Source organism: Aulonocara sp. 'chitande type north' Nkhata Bay, linkage group LG23 (assembly GCF_057382095.1).
Source record: "Aulonocara sp. 'chitande type north' Nkhata Bay isolate Kocher_YH1m ecotype deep benthic linkage group LG23, A_spYH_male_GT1.1, whole genome shotgun sequence".
In the NCBI taxonomy this organism is placed as follows: Eukaryota; Metazoa; Chordata; class Actinopteri; order Cichliformes; family Cichlidae; genus Aulonocara; species Aulonocara sp. 'chitande type north' Nkhata Bay.
In genome coordinates this window covers 25,012,768-25,031,751 of record NC_141365.1, presented here as the reverse complement: position 1 = coordinate 25,031,751, position 18,984 = coordinate 25,012,768, and the positions used below count along the sequence as shown (strand labels likewise).

General features: G+C 41.1%; 1 protein-coding gene and 1 long non-coding RNA gene across 10 annotated transcripts in view; one reads left to right on the top strand and one right to left on the bottom strand.

The window, feature by feature from the left end:
- Positions 1-18,984, bottom strand: part of LOC147301875 (nck-associated protein 5-like) — a 188,662-nt gene that overhangs the window by 4,686 nt on the left and 164,992 nt on the right. For all 9 annotated transcript variants that reach the window (XM_086282914.1, XM_086282912.1, XM_086282913.1 and 6 more), the window contains 4 exons: positions 12,578-12,901; positions 9,557-9,678; positions 7,728-7,857; positions 7,428-7,603 (listed from right to left, as the gene is read on the bottom strand). In XM_086282914.1, the coding sequence (XP_086139040.1) occupies positions 7,428-7,603; positions 7,728-7,857; positions 9,557-9,678; positions 12,578-12,901 (752 nt within the window). The remainder of the gene's footprint in view (positions 1-7,427; positions 7,604-7,727; positions 7,858-9,556; positions 9,679-12,577; positions 12,902-18,984) is intronic.
- Positions 13,751-17,606, top strand: LOC147301876 (uncharacterized). Its single transcript, XR_015127154.1, has 4 exons — positions 13,751-14,523; positions 14,892-15,039; positions 15,401-15,488; positions 16,070-17,606. It is a non-coding gene; the product is annotated as an uncharacterized LOC147301876 (long non-coding RNA).

Here is an 18,984-nt window from a genome sequence, read left to right as displayed (position 1 = left end):
TGATTAGCTGTGCGACAGTGAAAAACAGTCTTCAGATGCTGATTCTCTCAGCCAGCCTCCATTCGTCACAAACAAGAGGAGAGAAAAGAAAGGGGGGTTGGCTGTGCTATCGCTGATTGGGTTTGATTTCGGAGGAACACAATTACCAGCAGATCGAAGCTTCCCGGTGCAGGTCTCTGTACCACCTGCGGGCGCATCCAAAATGATGGCTCCACACATAACTCAGGCTCCAGGCGGACGTCTCAGTGAGAGCTTCCTTCTTGAAAACACGAGGGCCCGAATCAGCAATTGGTTCTGCATCACATGCCAGTAATAGGATGTCTAAACTCAAATTCAGCAGACCTGCTTGCTACAAAAGCTGAGTGAAAGGGTCTTTTATTAAGACTCAAGCAAGAAACATTTTTTCGTTTTCCCCTGCTGTTATGTATTTTTCCCTTTTTACGTTAATATTCTGAGTCGTACAGATGTTACACGTCTATGCTTTAGATCTGTAATCCTTCAGATTTCTCATGAAGTCAAACTAATTGTATGCACACTGCTATACTTAGTAGCTTTTAATGACCAAAATTGTAATAGCCACACTCTGTAAATAAAAGATGGAGCTAGTAACAGTTGCCATCTTGGAGTCCCCAGGGAGGGGGGGGGGGGGGGGGGTCGCCTTTACTGGAATGAGAACACATCAGCAGCCACAGGTCAGGCAAAATAATGACTTTACCTTCTAAGGAGGCTGATGAGAGCCAAACCGCTCCAACAGCTGCTCATCACCTTCTACACATGCACAACAGAGAGCATTCTCATAGCCTGCATGACAGCCTTGTATGGTAGCTGCACCAAAGGTGACACAAGCATGTTGTGAAAGCAGCACAAACAAAAACAAAATCATAAAGAGGGCCAAGCAAAACCATGAAGACAACACACCCCTCGGACGATGGTCTGTATTTGTATAGCACTTTTCTAGCCCCTAAGGACCCCAAAGCACTTTACACAACCAGTCAGCCACCCATTCACACACTGGTGATGGCAAGCTACATTGTAGCCACAGCCAACCTGATGCGCACTGACAGAGGCGAGGCTGCCGGACACTGGCGCCACCGGGCCCTCTGACCACCACCAGTAGGCAACGGGTGAAGTGTCTTGCCCAAGGACACAATGACCGAGACTGTCCAAGCCGGGGCTCAAACCGGCAACCTTCCGATTACAAGGCAAACTCCCAACTCTTGAGCCACGACCGCCCCGATCTGTGTTCAGGCTCCTATGACTATGGCAGGCGCTTTAAAACTATCCAAACACATACAGACCGACCGAAACACAGCTTCCTCCCCATCTTAACACGACCCCACAGTAACTATGCATGAACCTCATGTGCAGTTTCACCTCCTTATGGGGATTTTATATTATGCAAAAAAACTCATGTAAAGTGCTCAGCATCATACCATTACAACCCTCATGTATCTGTTAATTAGTCAGTAAGCTATGTTTAAATATGGTATTTATTGTCAGTAATTTTGTTATGCTGGGATATTGACAATGAAGAATTTTTCTGTCTAGTGACAGTGATGCTGAGATGAGCTGTTTAGGGCGTGTGAACTTTTCTGTCAGTAAGTGCAACTGTTTTTGCCGCTGTTAGCCTCTGTTAGCTGCTGTTAGCCTCTATTAGCCACCGTTAGCTTCTATTATCTGACATTAGTGAAACTGTCTTCAATTGGATTGGACTTAGACACTTAGTGAATAAACTCACCAAGGATTTGAGAATGTAATCAAACTGTTATCAGAGGGAAAGTGTGGTTTTTAGGACTCTCAAGCCTAACATTAGCTGGCATAATGTTAGCTTATAACCAGCTGTTGCTGCTGTTTAGCGAGCTCATTGTCAGATGTCCAGAGACAGGAGCATCACATGTCTAATGTGCTGATAATAACAGTATCAGGAATAAATGAGTATATTTATCCACATTTTTGCATGTTAGTGTTCAGGACATTGAGGATAACATTTTATTAAAATGTTGTTTGCGTTTTCTCTTTCCTTTGCATTCTTTGGTGGAGAGGACACGTTCTCATATAATAAAACATTGGCATGACGCCTCATATTTTGAGTCTGCAGTTGCAGTTTGTTAGAAAACATAATTACACACTAATCAGTGCATATTTATAACTATATTATTCTTGTTTTTCTATTTAATAAAGCAGCTGATGCAAAGCAGTTGGTCCAGAAGTAAACTCTGAGGTTGAAAATTGCAACGACTGCCATTTACTGACATATCAGTGAGTGTCAAACGTATGGCTATGCTGGTATATACATGCATGGTTCATCATTATATATTTATATGTAGATGATGCTTTAATACTGCATAACTTGGAACCTTAATACGATTAAAATGGGTGGCTTAAAGGAGCCCTCATCTAGTTTAGTTTAGTTTCGTAACAGGCTGCAAACATGTTTATTTCTCCTGAATAGTATGTATTTTTAACAGGAATGTATATGGAGGATTGACTTGCTTCTTTTGACTGGTTTATTAAAGATATAACTTGCAATAAGATGACAAATATTATTATCTGCACTGTAAACCAATTAGCAAACCTTCCTGTCACCACGAGCCAAGATTGAGAGCTCAAGGACTTTGACATAGATGTTATTTGTTCATCCTCAAAATAAAGCAACAAGTCCACTGCTGGCATTTAAGTTTGCTGAAAGGATGTGATGAGAAAAAAAATTAATAGAAGCAGATCTGTATTCAGCACATGGAGGCATTATGAAGCGAGATTTGTGTTAATACTAACAAAACAATTTTTTCCCCATGTTATCTGCAAGAAAATCAGAGCAGCTGTGGACAGACATCAAGCTGGGTGTTGAATGGTTATTAGAAACTATTCATGGCCAGTTTCAATGACGTGAAAGTGTATTCAGTGTGAACTGTGCTGAAAGGAGGCAACAAATCACAAGTTTGGTCAGTGTCAGGTTTGAGAAAAGTTTGGAGGGAGAAGTAATTGGAAAACTCATTTTCTATTGTTGCTGACAGAATTTCAGCAACTTCGTGTCCGTGCATCGTGTGATCGTAGCGTCTGGGTTACTTTACAATGAGGACAACAGTGGTGGTGGGAGGGGAAATGCTAATATAACTTATTTATTGTCTCGGGCTATGTGTTGTCTTTGCTGTCACCACTGCGCGAGTAATTTGATCGCGGGCCAGTGTGGTGAAAGTGCGATGGCGGCTTCTCGCTTTCTATTTCGGGGTCTTTTCCATCTGACTCTGGTGATGCTATCAGCCTGACAGTGACACAGTGGGAAGCGCATATTCCTGCTGCTGATATTTATTTGTACACTGATGCAGTTTTGGTTATCTAGCAGCCTTATTTCAAACTGCATGTCAACTGAAATGTTCCCCTAACCCTCACCATGTAATTACTGCCCAAGGTAACAAGCTGTTCCACGCTTGAGGAGTCTGCTGATTTGTGCTACACAGAAGGGTTTTGTTTGGACCTGGGCCACAGGAATATCACCAATGCCACACCTTGGCACAAGTTCTGATGCTGTTTTCCTGCAGCAATATCCCAGACAAAGCGTGGAAATAAAGGGGGGAAAGTAATGAGTAAGCAGGAAAAGCAATAAAAGCACAAAAGTTCATTCAAGGAGGACAAAAACAAGACAGAAGGAGACAAAGGAAACCTGTTTAGAGCGAAAGCGGGCAAAGTCAACTGGGAAGAAAGACAAAGAGAGTTGTATGGGAGACAGAAATAGAGAGGGGCAAAACTGAAGGGGAAGAAAGGCAAAGACACGTGGGAGAAAGAGAGACTGGGAGGAAGGAGAGGATAGAAAGGAGAAGGGGGTGGGGGGCGCCGTTAGCGGGGCTGTCAGGTGCTGTCAGGATGATGAATGGGAGGCCAGCATGGGCTGTGAGGGCCCTGATGGGAGCCGCTGAGCTTTACATCACTCTCCTGAGTGTTTGTGAAAGGTTATTAAAGGCGCTTAAATCACGGGGCTCTGACACAGGCCCGCTACCAGCCACCAAACTTCCCCAAACTAAAGCCGGTGACAGTCAAATGCTCCCGAGCCACGACAAAAGGAGAGCGGCCGCACAGGTGTGGACGTGCACAGCCAGGGGTGAGGAGGTGATGACACTCGGATAGATTGTCTTTTTCAGAGCAATAATGCGGGATAAATGGGTTCAGAAGCAGTCATCCATCATTACGGTCGGTTCACGGCTGACGAATAAGGTTATTGTTGACACGAATGCTTATTTTAACGCAGAAGTTTGAAATCAGTGGAATTAGCTGCTAGTAAAATCACAGCAAACGTACACAGTGCGATAGGATGCTTCAGTAAGTGGGTTCCCATCGGAGTAAGTAAATTTACTATGCAGCAGTAGTAAGGTGGAGTCAAACTTTACAGGTTAAATTTTACAGCTGCTCTTTTTTTATTTGTATTTTGGGTTTTTTATTGGTGCTTTGTCTAAAAACTGTAAGTTTACAATACTATTTGTACCTAAGAAAAAGTTTAGACAAACTCAGGTGTGCTGTTGTTGCATTTGAAACACCTTTTACCTTTTATTAAAGCTAATCAGACTTCCTCTTCATCTGGATTTGTCTCCCTGGGTTTGAAAAGTCACATTTTACACGGACTGGTACTTCCACTCACCGGTGACTTCATTAGGTACGTGTGTTTAACTGCTCATTAATCCAAATACCTAGTCAGTACCAGCCAATCACAGGGCCCACGCATGCATAGATCCATCCTGTCTTGTAGCAATAGACATAATCAAACTCAGTTGGTACTAAAGGCGTACTAAGAAACAGGTATTACAAGTACTTTAAGCACTTTGTCTAACATTCGTTCGAGGAGTTCTAAATTGGGACCAACTTGGGGTCAGTATCTCGCTCAAGGACAGTGTGACATGCAAACTACTAACCTTTGGATTAACAACAACCAGCTTTACCTTGTGAGAAACAGGACTTGAGATGTAAGCTAAGGGTAGCAGGAACAGATATCATTCGTCACATTATTTGGTTAGCCTAGCAGACAGGTGTGGATACTTGCGTTGGCACCCATCTTCCAGTGAAAGCAGCCAGGCTCTTAAATTGGGGGAAAATTGGTTAAAACCATAAAAACAGTTTTTAGCTGCTGGGTGGAAAGTTGTTTATTTCCTCTGTAAAACTGGAAGTCTATGGGGAACGAGTCATTTTCAGAGCCAGTAGAGAAACTGCAGTTTCTGAAATGTTGTTGTTTTTGTTATTCATGTATGGAAGTTGCTGCTTTATTTGAACTTTTTGCAGTAAACATGACTACCATAATACGAATAGCAGAAAAATACGACACATTTCATACCAAACGCAAAGTGTCTTGAAATTAGAGTTAGAAACCTGCAAAGTGGTCTACAAGTAAATTACTCCTCATGACAGTGTCAGCTATTATTGAGGAAGCTGTTTCTTTAATCTCTTGGATCAGTTCATAAACCTCCAATGCTACGACACACAAAGCCATTGATCCCAAGTGGTAGCAGCTAACACTCATTATCGCTGTATTACTGTACAATGGAGGCCTATTGATAAACTGCATTTGGGGCCATTGCAGCTTTGGTCCTAAAGTACGTGCTCAAAAACACGTGAATATTAGAATTAGGCACATCCACAGACTAATATAATCTCACAGCTGTGAAACAATACTAAGCAGCTTTTTAAAGAAAGTTGAGCAGCTTTATGACAGCAAGTTTTCACGGGTTTCACTCTGACAAGGCGTGCTTCTTGGGTGTTTCAGGGGTTGAACTTCTGACCTCACATTATTGCAGCAGTCCCTGTAAGTGTTGCAAGCCAACACTCAACTGGGAAACGTAGCCTTGCGCATCCAATTACATGACAGGCAGGTCTGAGGATGAGACAAACACAGCCTTGCTTGTCCTGTTTGAGTCCGTTGCGTGTGGGCTAATGGAGCTGTGCTTGCAGCTTGGCCGCACAGCGTCACTTCAAAAGCTTCCCGTTCGATGCTTTGCCTGTCCACCGGGACTCGGATCGGAATCAGAAATCTCTCTCTTCCTGTTTCCTCGCTTGTAGTTCGAGTGGAGTCGCTGAACTTTGCTTTGTTAAATGGCGAATCGGCCTCTGTACAATAATGTAATACTTGATCGAAACGCTGCTTTTGCTTGACTTGGCAGAGTCAGCAAACTGACCTCGGAGCTTAGGGGGATTCATTTGTGCTCGAGTGCCGCTCTCAGGACACTCGGGTGTGTGTTTACTTGCTGAATCACCCTGGACTCACTGCATCACCTACACCCAGCGCAATTTGTCATAATAATCTGCAGCATGGTTCAGATGGAGGCTGCATGTGCACAACAAAACTTGACTGTTTAATGGTGGGAATGAGATCTAAATTCGAAAAAATGTTTATTTTTTCTAATTTGTGGGTGTAAATGATTACAAATAGATTCGATCTGATCTCATTTTAAATTCCAAGATGACTTCAGAGGTCGAGAACCAGCCCACACCATAAATTGAGATTTTTCTCCCCCATCTCTAATAGACAATAGTTTTTCTGAAAAAGTCGTGCTGACTCAGGCCTTTTTTTTTTAAATTATGGATTTTTATGTCAGGGCTGCTGCTGCTGGGGCAGGCGCACTGTAAGAGAGTTTGTCCCAGAGAGCCGGCATATTGCAGGCTGCAGGCCATTTCATGGTCTCTGATTCTAATTTGTCATTCAGCAGCGTTAAATACTTGTAGGCAAATACCCGCTGACACAAGAGGGTGAGGTGATCGAAAGCAATTAGGCGGATTTTTTCCGTGAAAATCTGTAAACGATTCCAAACGGCCGAAGAGAAAAACCTTGGGAGTGCAAACAACTCTATCGGGAAGAAAAAAGAAAAAACCTTGGATTTTTAGTGACTTTGAAAGAGCTCTTGTGCTTTGGGAGTCTGACCATCTGAGGAGTCTCCTTGCCGAAGTTTGCGACATACGAGAATCCTAACGGTCCAATTTATTCTTCCTCCCTCTGCCTCCGCTGCAAGGAAAGCGAAATTATGCATCTTCCATCCTGGGAAGACTTTCATTGAGGTCAGGCGCCGTTTTTCTGACTCAATACTCATCCTCTTTATGCTGCATAAAGAAGCATACATCTGGGAGCTGCATGGCTTTTAACACTTTAAAGTGCCTCTTTTTGGGCTACGCTAAGAGCCAATTGATTTATCCTAGAACAACAAACACAGGGCGTAGTGCATTTTCTCTTTCTAATGGTATTCTGAGGCCTACCAATCAATAATAACTATTAATATACAGAACATTCACCCGCTAAATTGAAACACTTAGAAAGTGACCTACTGGACGGCTTCCTTGACAGGAAAGTTTAACACGAATAAAATGCTTGATGGGAATCGGCAGCAAGCCTGTAAAACAGCTGTTAATGAGCGAATCTGATTAGCGGGGAAACAATGAGGAGTTTGAATACTCACACTGAGCCTGTCTCCAGCTTTTCCATCAAGGGCCGACTCCTTGTGCAGCAGGTTGTACTGCGAAATCTTCCTGCTGTCCTTCTCCAGGTGCGAGAACATGTCGTGTTGGTAGTAGTCCATGATTGACAAGGATTTTTCCACACTTCTTCTCTTCAGGGTGTCCTCATTCTGCTCGACTAGAAACACAGGAAACAGATTCACAAAAAAGGCATTTTTTGTTAAACTTGATCCAACTTCTACAAAAGATAAAGACTGAGGAAGCTTCATGAAAGATTCAGCGACTACAACTTTCAACCACACCTGAGTCATTCCTCTTAGCTCTGTTGATCAGGGTCTTTTGCGGCGAGCCCAAAGTGCTTCCCGTCCCCTCGGGTTCAGTCTCAGTGTCGCTGCTGCTGCCTGAGTACGTGCACACTCGCAAGGCTCTTTCCTATTCATGGACAACAAAAAAGTCATTTTAAAACAGAGACATAACGCGCCTTCAAAGCCATACGAGCACTATTATGCAGTCTGGTTTTTGCACAGAGAAGATACCAGGAAAAAACTTTAAATATAGCCCTCATGACTAAGTTAACTTTTTGCAAAGCAAAGTGGTGTTTAAGCTTCTCTCTTTTTTAGTTCAGTAGCAAATTTAGTTATTCATATGTAGATACCTACAGTTTTGAGAAAGTTTACTTTTAAAAGTTATTTGCAACATTATAAAACAGTCGGTAATGTTACAGAGTCACAAAGGCCTGGAGACCGGCTGGGAGCCATAGATCCCAATCCCAAAGTGTCAAAGTGTCCCCTTAGCAACTATACTAACCCTATAAATGGAGCGGAGCGGTCAGTAAGCCTAGAAAAGCACCATTTGAATCCCAGGTCTATAAGACCTCAGTCACACAGGTCTAGAGTTTGGTCAACAACCCCCCTGGCAACCAAGAATAACTTTGTTGGCAATTGGCTGCTGGAAGTTGCTTTCTAGGTGAAACTAGTTGCAAAGAGGTTTACTGTGCTTGGGGAGTAACCTCCTTTTAATTGCTTTGGTCTCTAGTGGTTGCAACAGTTGCCAACTAGTCTGCAAGCACTTCTCAACTACTTGCTAAATGGTAGTAAAACTGTGAAAAGTGTGACACAAACCAGAAACAGAGACTATTAACTGTCAAATAAAAAGCCTTCTGAAACGTAAGTGAGGAGAATACGCATTTTTCACTCATGACTGGAGGTTGCCACGAGGTTGCAGACCAGTCTCTGGGCCTGTGTGATCTTACCTGCTGAGGAGAGCAAAGTCTACAGTACTTTTGGGTTATTCTTTTTCTTTTAATTTTCTTCCTGTGCACCTTGGACATGGACTAACTGCAGAAACATCTGATTCTAAACACACTTTAACCAGTGAAGTGATTGTGTGAGTATCTGTACACTGCACATCATGCTGTAGATATTGGCCAGATTTCTTTGATCTCAATGGGACTGGTTAAATAAAGGTAATAATTAGCTTGTGCATGTTGGTTATGTTGTCAGATTGGAGTATATCCTACCGGACTTCTACATCTGAATGTATTCTCCTCTACCACATAATCAGCAACAAGCTAATTAATCCCCCTTGGAGTGACAGTTTCAGCTGACCTAAAAGCTAGGCACTGATGCTCTGTAGCTGCAGCACGGCCATCATTATTTTTCTCAACACACACACACTGCATTTCACTGTGATGCAGTTATTGTCTCCTTTCAACTATATATTCAAAATAAAGTGAATACTTCCATGAAGAAAAGGCTGTCTTTTCTGCCATCTCACTAGCTTAGCAGCGCTAAAGAAACGCATTAAAAAACTGTAACTGCTTAATTCAAAAGCAATTAACTGCAACAAAAACAGATATTTCTAAGAAGCTCCTTCACAACACGTTACCCTCAACAGTTGGTAAGTATACAGCCTCCCTGGTGACATTAGTGGGAAAAATGCTAGTGTGTGGCCACCACTTTATTACCTCATTCCTCAAAAACAAGCAATGACCATTTTCAACTCTGCAGCTAATGAAAGAATTTCATCTTTGAAACTGTGTAAAGTTTGAGACAGTGTCTGGGTATCTCTCGAGTCCCTTTAAGAACCACAAATATGTCAACTTAGACTAAGTGTAATGTAAACGACTTACGCCCAGCATATCATGGTCCTTGGATTTCATCTTCCTCTCTGCTTCTGTCTCTTTGTCCTCAGTGGAACCTGAGATGTTGCTGCGTGGGGCACAAAAACTCAACCTCTTTGTCTGGATTGCGTCTAGAAATCGGGGGATATAAAAGAGAAATGAGGCAGGAGGTTTATAACAAACATGATAAGACGGGGATGAAGGTGATGAAGGTGATGTGGCGAACACTGACCACTGAATTTTACAAGAAGATCTGAACTAACATATGACCAAGTGGATTACCTGTGCAAACAGAGCGTGGAATATCCACTGGCAACTAGATACACGCAGGATTTTTGAGTATTTGAAAAATCATTAAATTATAAGTGATCAAATAGGTTATGCAACTACTTTTTCTCTTAAAATTGATATATTTGCTGTGCTAATCGATGTGCCTGATAGTGTGTAATGTGCCACTGCTGCCAAAAAGTGGTAATAATTCAACTAGAGGCTGTTCAGCGACAAAACAGAAGCGGAATGGTTTGTTAGCCAGCTAAATGCTACCGCACAAACAGGAGAAACAGCTGTAAAGCTAGCAAGTCAGAAGTCTACCACGACAGTCATTTGAGGAACAGTCAAATACTTCAGAGCGACAATCGAAAAGGACTTTTACTTATAAACTACAAACTGCAACATATTTGGACGTAGGGCAGATAGACGTGGGAGTGGAGCAGGGAAAGACCACTGTAATTCTCGTGGTAATTTCTCCTTGAGCTGACAGGCTGATGAAACACGGGATGAGTACATCTTGTACATCCATTCAGTCGAAACCTATCCAGCTGGCTACAAACCCATTTCCCATTCGCATATCTGAATGAAACATTAACAGCGTCCACCCTGTGACTGCTCCATCCACAACTCCTGGCAGCCAACAGAACAGCTTTCAGCTGTCGTCCCCAAATGACGTCGGGCCGTCTTATTATCACTCTACCCAGTGCTGTCAGACGCCAGTTTAATTGTCTCGCATTCAGAAACCTCTCTTTCAGCTGCATTACAACAACGGGCTGCTTTTGGCTCGTGTTCTGTCTCCATCTGAGAAATCTGCATGGAGATCATAAAAGTCCTTTCCCCTTCTTCCTCTCACCCATTACGAAACAAACAATGTGACAGACGTTCTGTCTGTTCAGGTATCCTTTGCTTTTTTTGAATTTTTTATAATGATGAAGGAAAGGACAAAGAGGTAAAACCTGTGATAAAGACGCACAGCTTACTGTTAAGGCTTTCATAATCAACTTGTTTCACAGGGAAGACTCAACAGGAGCCACTTTATGTTTGTAGTTTTGCCTCAGATTCCTGCCTCTGCAGTGACACCGCAGCACTGGGGTGAACGAGATGCCGCCTAATGTCTTGTAAGCATAAATCTCCGGGTGTGAGCGCTCATCCCTGCATGTTATTGTAGCTTTAATTAGCCATCTGATTGCATGCTACCCTCCGCAGTTCTGCCGTGCATCATGGCCGACGCCGAGGCAGAAGGTGCTTTATGATCTATGGCTGCGGTGATGTGCCTATCTAATTGCATTTGTTGGTTTTCCTCGGGGAGTGGGAGTGTATGGCTTTCTACTATCTCAACTGAGTATCAGATGTCAGTGTTGATGCATTAGTCTCTGAATTAGCTGAACAAATAAGGTTCTTCTTTTAATCAGAGTTTAATAAACCAAACGGCTTCCTCTTGTCTGCTCCTCGGGAGCCCTTGAGCAGTCAGGAGGAAAATGCATTAACATAAAGTACAGTGACATTCAATACTTCACTTAACTTCCTGAAAGGTAAATAAGCTGTCTGAGGCTTTCGAGCCTAGGCTTTTTGTCCATCAAACATGATAATGGTAACGTTTACAGGCATGGATTTAAATTTATTTCCACTGTGACCTCGATGGAAAACATGAATAGCCTGAAAAGCACAATGAAAAGCACTGTTCTTTCTATTGTGGTGCCACATCCTGGCAGCTCTGATGACCTTCAAGTTAATTTAAAGAAAAAAAGTGCTGTAAAAAACTAACAGTACAAAGCACTGATGAGTATCAGTGATATATTAGATTAATAAAGCCAGACATCTATTATCTGTAAGATATAAATGAGGCTGGCACCTTTGCTTTGATTTAAGAAGCACTGCAAGTTGTAAATGTAATGCTTATACAAGCGAATGCACAAGCTAGGGTTACTGCAGGTAGATATACTGCAGAAACTCATCAACCATCACTTGTAACATTGAAGGAAACTCTTCAGAAATGAAACTGCTGTCATTGTAGTGGATTTGTTCATTTGGCCTGAAAGGCAGATTGACTAGGAATCAAATATTCATCCAAGAGATTCACAAACTAGCCAGCCATATTTACTTGGCTGATATTTTGGTTAGGTGTTTAATCCAATACCGATGCACTCATGTCAGTGTAACAACACGAGTAGCTGGGTGTATTCTCCACTTTGACTGTTTCAAAGCAAACAGTTGGCCTCTTTGGGCAATCGCCATCTCTGCTGTTTCAAAAAAATTGTCCACAGATTTCCATTCAGGACTACAACCTCATTCCATTTAGGAAAAATTGGTGGGTGCCCAGTGTTTGCATTGATTTTTTTCTTTTGCATTTGGTGACCGAATGCAAGTAGTTAGCAGCAACCAACTGGTTCCCCAGAGGTTGATCGTGCAGTGCCTTCAACTCCTAAGGAAACAGTTTCAATCACAAGACAATTAAACAGGTTGCTTATTGGAAGGCAACCTGTCTCCAAACGATCAGAGACCAGCTCTGGCTGACTGCAATCGCTCTCAGCAAAGGTTTGTAAGTAACTGCTTCTAATCTATGAAACTCCCATCATGTTGCAGTCAATCAGATTCACTCTACACCAATGAGTACAACTTGTCTGCGATGCCATAGGGGACTCGACTCAATGGGTTGCCATTCCACTTAAAATGACCGGTCAATACTATAAAGGGTCTACAAACAGGAAAAAGAAGGCTATGTTGTGAGGCATTTGTTTACAGTTAATATTCCTGTTTTACCTGAGGATGCTAATTTGGGCAGGCGGCTCTGGGTGTCCTGGGCGTTGTTGTTGCTGCAGGTCACAGTGGGGTCAGACAGGGAGTGACCCATGCTCATAGAGACATGCGGGTGGGGTTTTGAAAGGGAAGGCACTTTCACATCAGGTTGTGAGGGGTCAGGGTGAGAAGAGGGAGGCTCCCGATCGAGCTCAGAGGAGCCACCGGTCACCCCCTCGGGGCTGGATTCAGATTTAGGGATGTGGCGACCGCTGGCCCGGGTGACAGAATCGGGGAGAGGGAAGGTGCCGATGCCACTGTCCAGGGTTCTCATCTGACAGCCGAAGCCTAAAGTGACAGGGAGAGGAGTGTGACGTCTGGGAGAAGCAGGAGACAACGACACAGGAAAAGAAAAGGAGGACCTGGATTTACATGCAGCGGAAAGGGTTGTGTTTAAACAAGGAATCTGTAGCAGGTTCAAAACACAATGTAAATGGAAAAAGAGAGAAAACAAAACATTTTAAACTGACACAGTACTTTTTGGAAGCTCCTTTCTGGTGCCCATTTGTAGTTATCACTATGGTGAGAGGCACACAGCTCTCATATACACAGTACACAAGAAACACCTGCTGCCAGCAATTCTGAACTAAATACACGATTGAGCTGCAACCCGAGGACATGCTCCTTGGATTCATCAGAGTGCACGCTGGGTTGTAATCAGGCGATGTGACAGCGAGTAGGAACAGATGGATGTCGTTTAGAAACCACAGTTTGCAGAGCCTTGACTCAGGCTGGAACAGATGGATGGCCATTCAGCACAGCACAGGCCCTTGTAACTGTGAACGGTAATGGCCAACAGTTACATCGGCTAATTATTAGTGGTTTGCAACTTTTTGCTGAGTTACACTGAAAACCACTGAGGATTAATTAGCTTTCTTACCAGGGACCTGTTATTCTTTTTCTTGTTTTCAGCTGTGTATACTGTTCCAATGGTGGACGCTCATATTAAACATTGCCAGAGTTTTACATAATGAGATAAAAGTACGTCAAAGTAATTCTTGGGTCAAAAAGATTCAGATTAATTTACAGCACTGGGAAAAGCCTTGAGCCACCCCCACTTCTTTCTATTTTGCAAGGAAAATGGGAAATAGTGATTTAATGAAGCATGTGTAAACATACATGTAAATACAGCATACACTGAAAAAAAGGGACTGGCCATCTCTTGGATTTATGTAAGCATCTTGCATGTATTTAACACAATTGCCTCATGTTTTAAAGATAAATGTAACTATATAGTGTAAAAACTACATGATATGCAGAAAGGGTGTATTAAATTGTTTATATCATGTTCAGGTGAAGTAAGTCAATAAGATAGCAACGTTAAATCTCGTGAAACCACGCGTGATTTCATCTCGCGGGCTTTGGATCGTGGTTTAAAAAATGCATCCATCTCAGTCAAGTCGAGCAGCCAACTCTACGTTTTTTGGTATGTCTTGATTTTTTGAATTAATATTTACCATATTTCAGCCAAATGTAGTTAAACGTCTAAAGTGCCGCCATGTAACATGCTAAAAAAGAGCCGTTAGCTTATTTGCTGTTTTATCTGTTATCAAAGAATTGGCGCTTTTTCATTTGAATTTATCTTTGGCACAAGAGCCGTAATATCACATTAAACCTAATTACAAGGCACTCATAACATAATTTGGTTTTCTGTGTGAATAGATTTGTCAACTGACTCTTCAGTTACATTGTGTATTTACTGCACCGTGGTGTTAGTGAGATTTTGGACATTGAACAGCTTTAGCTAATATCATCAGCGGCATTATGCTAGCTTACATCCCTACCCCTCCTGCCCTCACCTGCTGTCCTTTTGTTTTTGTTTTTGTTTTTGTTGATGCACATTGAGAGACCACATCTATTCTGCATTTCACCAGGAGTCAGCTGATGGATTGTGGGTTCAAGGTGTTATGGTAAGAAAGTATATTCTAGTTTCGCTTAAGGTTTCTGTAACTTAATTATAATAGGTTTTTTATAATTATTAGGTGCATGCATACTCAAATAGACCACCCTATTAATACAACTGAGAAATCCAAAATCTGCCATAGGTTTAACTTATACCTGTATGTATTGTCAGAAAGGTGATTACTGGACTCACATTAATGCACACTTGAACTAAAATGAGGTTGTAACTTGTGGGTTCTTGGGTTGCAAATCAGAAATAAACATTTTTTTAATCCCATAAGATCTGGAAACACAGTTTTTATTCAACAAAACATTACTGATTATTAACCAAGCACAGTGCCTGCTGTTATTTCAAAATAATTTTATGTCATTTCAGATGAAATGCAGCATTCCAGTGCATCCCAACCATGCCTTTACAGGTTTCTGACGGAGCTGAGTTTCTCTCTGACAGTCTGCTGAAAGTGTTTGCAAAGTGATCGGGGGAACAGGGCACAAAGCTAAAGGATGTAGCTGCCATGATGACAGTAAGAACTTTAAAATTCTTTAACTACAAAGTGTATATGTATTGCATTAGGTCAGTAAAAGATTTTTATGCTGCATCCATTGAAACAGTCAACTATTACCTGTGAGTACTGATTCCACCGAAAGGATGCCATAATTTTCGTCATGCATTTACTGGCCCACTGAGAAAAATTGATCTTTTTAAAAAAATAAATGTTCTGGAAACTATATATCCATAAAGTGGATGTCAAACAGGAACTTTTGATATTGCTTTGTAGATGCTGGTGTTGCATGTTGACTGGTTTAAGTTTTGGTCTGGGATCATTTTCTTCTGTGCTACTGAAAAGTTCACAAATCTCTGTTTTCTTTGTTATAATACTTTAGGATGACATTAATGCTCAAAGGGAGTCTCATCAAAGTGCTCCACATCTGTGTGAAAGACAATTGCAACATCTTGGTGCAGGAGTTCATGGTGAGTGTTTTATGAGTAGATTGTGGCTTTGCAACATTTAAAAATGCATTTAGTTATCCACTTGATCCTCATTGGACCAGTTAGGACCAGTAGTCCTCTTTAATAATTTGAAGTTCACATGAGGCCTGGTAGTGAACTCAGCCGCCGGCCCTTGAGGCCCCACCCCTGTATTAGGGGTCACATCAGTGTGAAAAAACTTTAAATTTGTCATTCTAGTGAACAAAGGAAAATCCCACCAATATTTACATTAGCTTTTGTTTGAAAAAAAAAAAGACCAACAGCTAACCAAATTGTGGGGCTGAAAGTCTAAATTCTAACATCTTCTGAGTGACAAAACCTGGATTTCTGATGGGCCAGTGTCTTTCTAAGAAAAACTAATGTAAAGCATTTGAAATTATGTTTTTCACCCTCTCTTAGAAACTCTGTTAGACCATGAATGGCAGCATGGCAGGCCACTCTTTGGCTATAGCTATTTACTATGTTGCTTGCATTGGTTTAAATTACTCTAACATTAGAACTGGTAGATTCAAAAGAGATGAGTTTAAAAAGGAATCTTAAAGAAATGTTTTGTTTTTAACCAGGACTTGACTGAGGCCACTGCACAGATTGAGAAAACCACAATGAACATCTGTCTCCAGAGGATGCACCAGGCAATGACTTTTCTGACGTTGGCATCATCATCGAGGGTATAGTAGTTCTTCAAGATCTGGATAACGTGACCTTTGCAGTAGCCATGCTGTTTGGACCTTTTTTATTCCTTCAATATGAGTTACCCATCACAACTCTGCTACACTTTTGAGGTGATTCAAAGGGTGGTAATGGAGTTGGAAGCAACTCAGCTCTCAAGAAAAGCTCACAACTAAGACAAAACTGCTCCTGCAACGAAGCTCACTGTTATGCATGTGAGGTGACCAGCTCTAGGTGAGAAGACATTTAAATCTCACACTTGTTCTGCTGCATTTTTGAAGCTCAATTCCAGGAACAGATCGCAGGGTTCATTTTTATATACACTGCAACTGCCATGAGGACGAGCCGTTTTTTTGTTGTTGTTGTTGTTTGTTTTTCCTTTTGCTCTGTACAAGTTCTCTGTCTGTTTGGCAGCATTTTTAAATTTCTCTTTGTATTTTTTCTTTCTTTTACTAGTGAAGAGATGTAGCATGAACAGTTATGCAGTCTAAATATCCCATATGGGCCGTGTGAAATGGTATTTTCAGTTTCATTCAGTTGAAGTAAGGAACGTTGAATATTTCTAAGCTTGCTGTTTTGAACCAAGATGTCACAGTATGATCAGTGCCGTAATTTTTGACAGTCACTGTATCAATGTTATTTTTGCATCTCTTGAATAAAGGTTTTGACCTGCAAGTGCTAATTTCTTTAGTTATTGGGGTAAAATGGGTAATGTTAATAGGAAGGTGTTTGCCAATTCAGTAACCTAATTTAATGTTAATGGAAACTAACATTACCTCAAATTGTTTAGTTATAATTGTTGTTTAACTGAATCTTGACGTCAGAGGCCTTAAATAGAATGTTTTGATTTGTTCTTTCCCAACATTTTTCAAAAGAAAGAGTCTAATTTCTTTGCTGTGATTGATTCCAGAGAACACGGAAGAACTGACATTATTTAACTGTTGGTTTATATAGATTCAGTAGTGGAGTAATGTCAGTTTAATTCTTTACCTACTGTCAATGCAGTGAAATTAGACATTTTGTTTTGAAAGGTTACTGGTGGATGCCAGCAACCATCTTGGAAGAGAACAATATAATCTGTTATAAGGCCTCCATTTGAAAATTGTGTATTTGATACTAGAATATAATAGCAAAATGTAATTTGAAGATAACATGTAGTATTTAAGGGACCAAGTAGTATTGGGTAAAAGTTATTGAATGGTGTTGGGATAAAGTGAGAAAATTGTGAAGGATTAAAATATTTCAAGAGCTCAAATTACTTCATCAAAACATGTTTAAGTCACATTTTATCAACACAAATTGCACAGGTTTATTGAACATGAATAAATTGTGTTAATTTAACTCAATTGTTTAAGTTGCTGCCAAAGCAAAACATCTGTGTGCAACAAATGTCCACCATTGAATTAAGTAAATCCAACAACATATTTTTTTCAGTGTATAAAGCAAAACCAAAATGTGTAGAATTCCAACGAGCTTGAAAGTCGGAATTTGGTATGACCAAGTTTTTACTTAATATCTCTTTGGGAATCACCTGGTGCAAAAATACCATACTAGTACAGTTATCTTTGGTATTTTTCATAGATTGTACTTAAGAAATTGGGGGAAAAAAGTGTTTTTGTGACAGGCTGCTAATAACAAAGTTAAAAAAGTAAAATAGGCTCTTCACTAAGGTGGCTGTTACATACAAAAACAAAACTGGTTCATCCATTGAGTTAGGAGTCTTTTTATGCTTGAATAACTTATAGGTCAGAGTTAAGTGGCTTAACAGACAAAGCCATTCCTTTTAAAATGGTTGGGAACACGTTCTGGACTGACAGTGAGTGAAAAAGAAGCCAATGTCTAAAGAAACACTTTGAAAGACCTTCAGAAAGTCTGGAGAACTATTGCTCAAGTCTGGTTCCTTGGACACAAGAAAGATGAGAAGTATGATCGGAGATACTGGAGTGTAAACCTCCTAAAAAGTTGTCTGAAGTAAAAAACAGTGGAAGTTCAAGACTTTTTCAGTTCTGCATCTCCAAGTATTGGTTGTTAAAAACTCTTAAAGTGAACCTGAAGGCTTTCTTTTCTTCAGTCTCTCAGAAATGCGTAGATATTTACAGATTCTGCTTCTCAGTGTTACTAAAGCTTAAAGGGTTTCTTTCAACGCTGTTGTGCTTCACAGTGAGCTTTAAAAAGAATTTGCAAGTACTTAATCGGGCATACTTCAGAATTAGTTTACCGCTAGAAAGAAAAACAGAAAACAATATTTACACTTAGATGTGAAGCTCATACCATCTATCCATTTTCTCTTTGGACGTTTTTCTAGCAAGGATGCCAAGTACATTACTTAAATGTACATTATCTAAATTTAAAAGCATTGCCAATAGATGCACAAAGTAGGGGAATATTTGAGCGAGTTTTTGAGAAGAAAAATCGGTGCATGTCGCCAACTTTCAGCAGATTTCGCAACATACTGTGAAAACAAGTCCTTATATAAGTGTTTGGATGTACAGATACACCATGTTCATTGCACAGATGGCCTGTTAGTTGCAAATGTATCTGCTATCAGGCCCTCGAGGACACTTACATGTACTGGAATAAACAGAAATGCTGATCTCAGTGCATGTCATAGCCTCCGTATGCACATGGATGTTTACTTGTATATGAGAGCGAAAGGCGGAGAGAGCCATAGATTACACGGCTGTGTAATTGAATGCCAAGCCTGGCAGTTCAAAATGCCCTCTATAACCAAACTATAACAAGGTCCACAGTAATTCTACCCAGAGGGAACAACGACTGGACATAATCTAGTTTTTCATGAGCTCCCTAT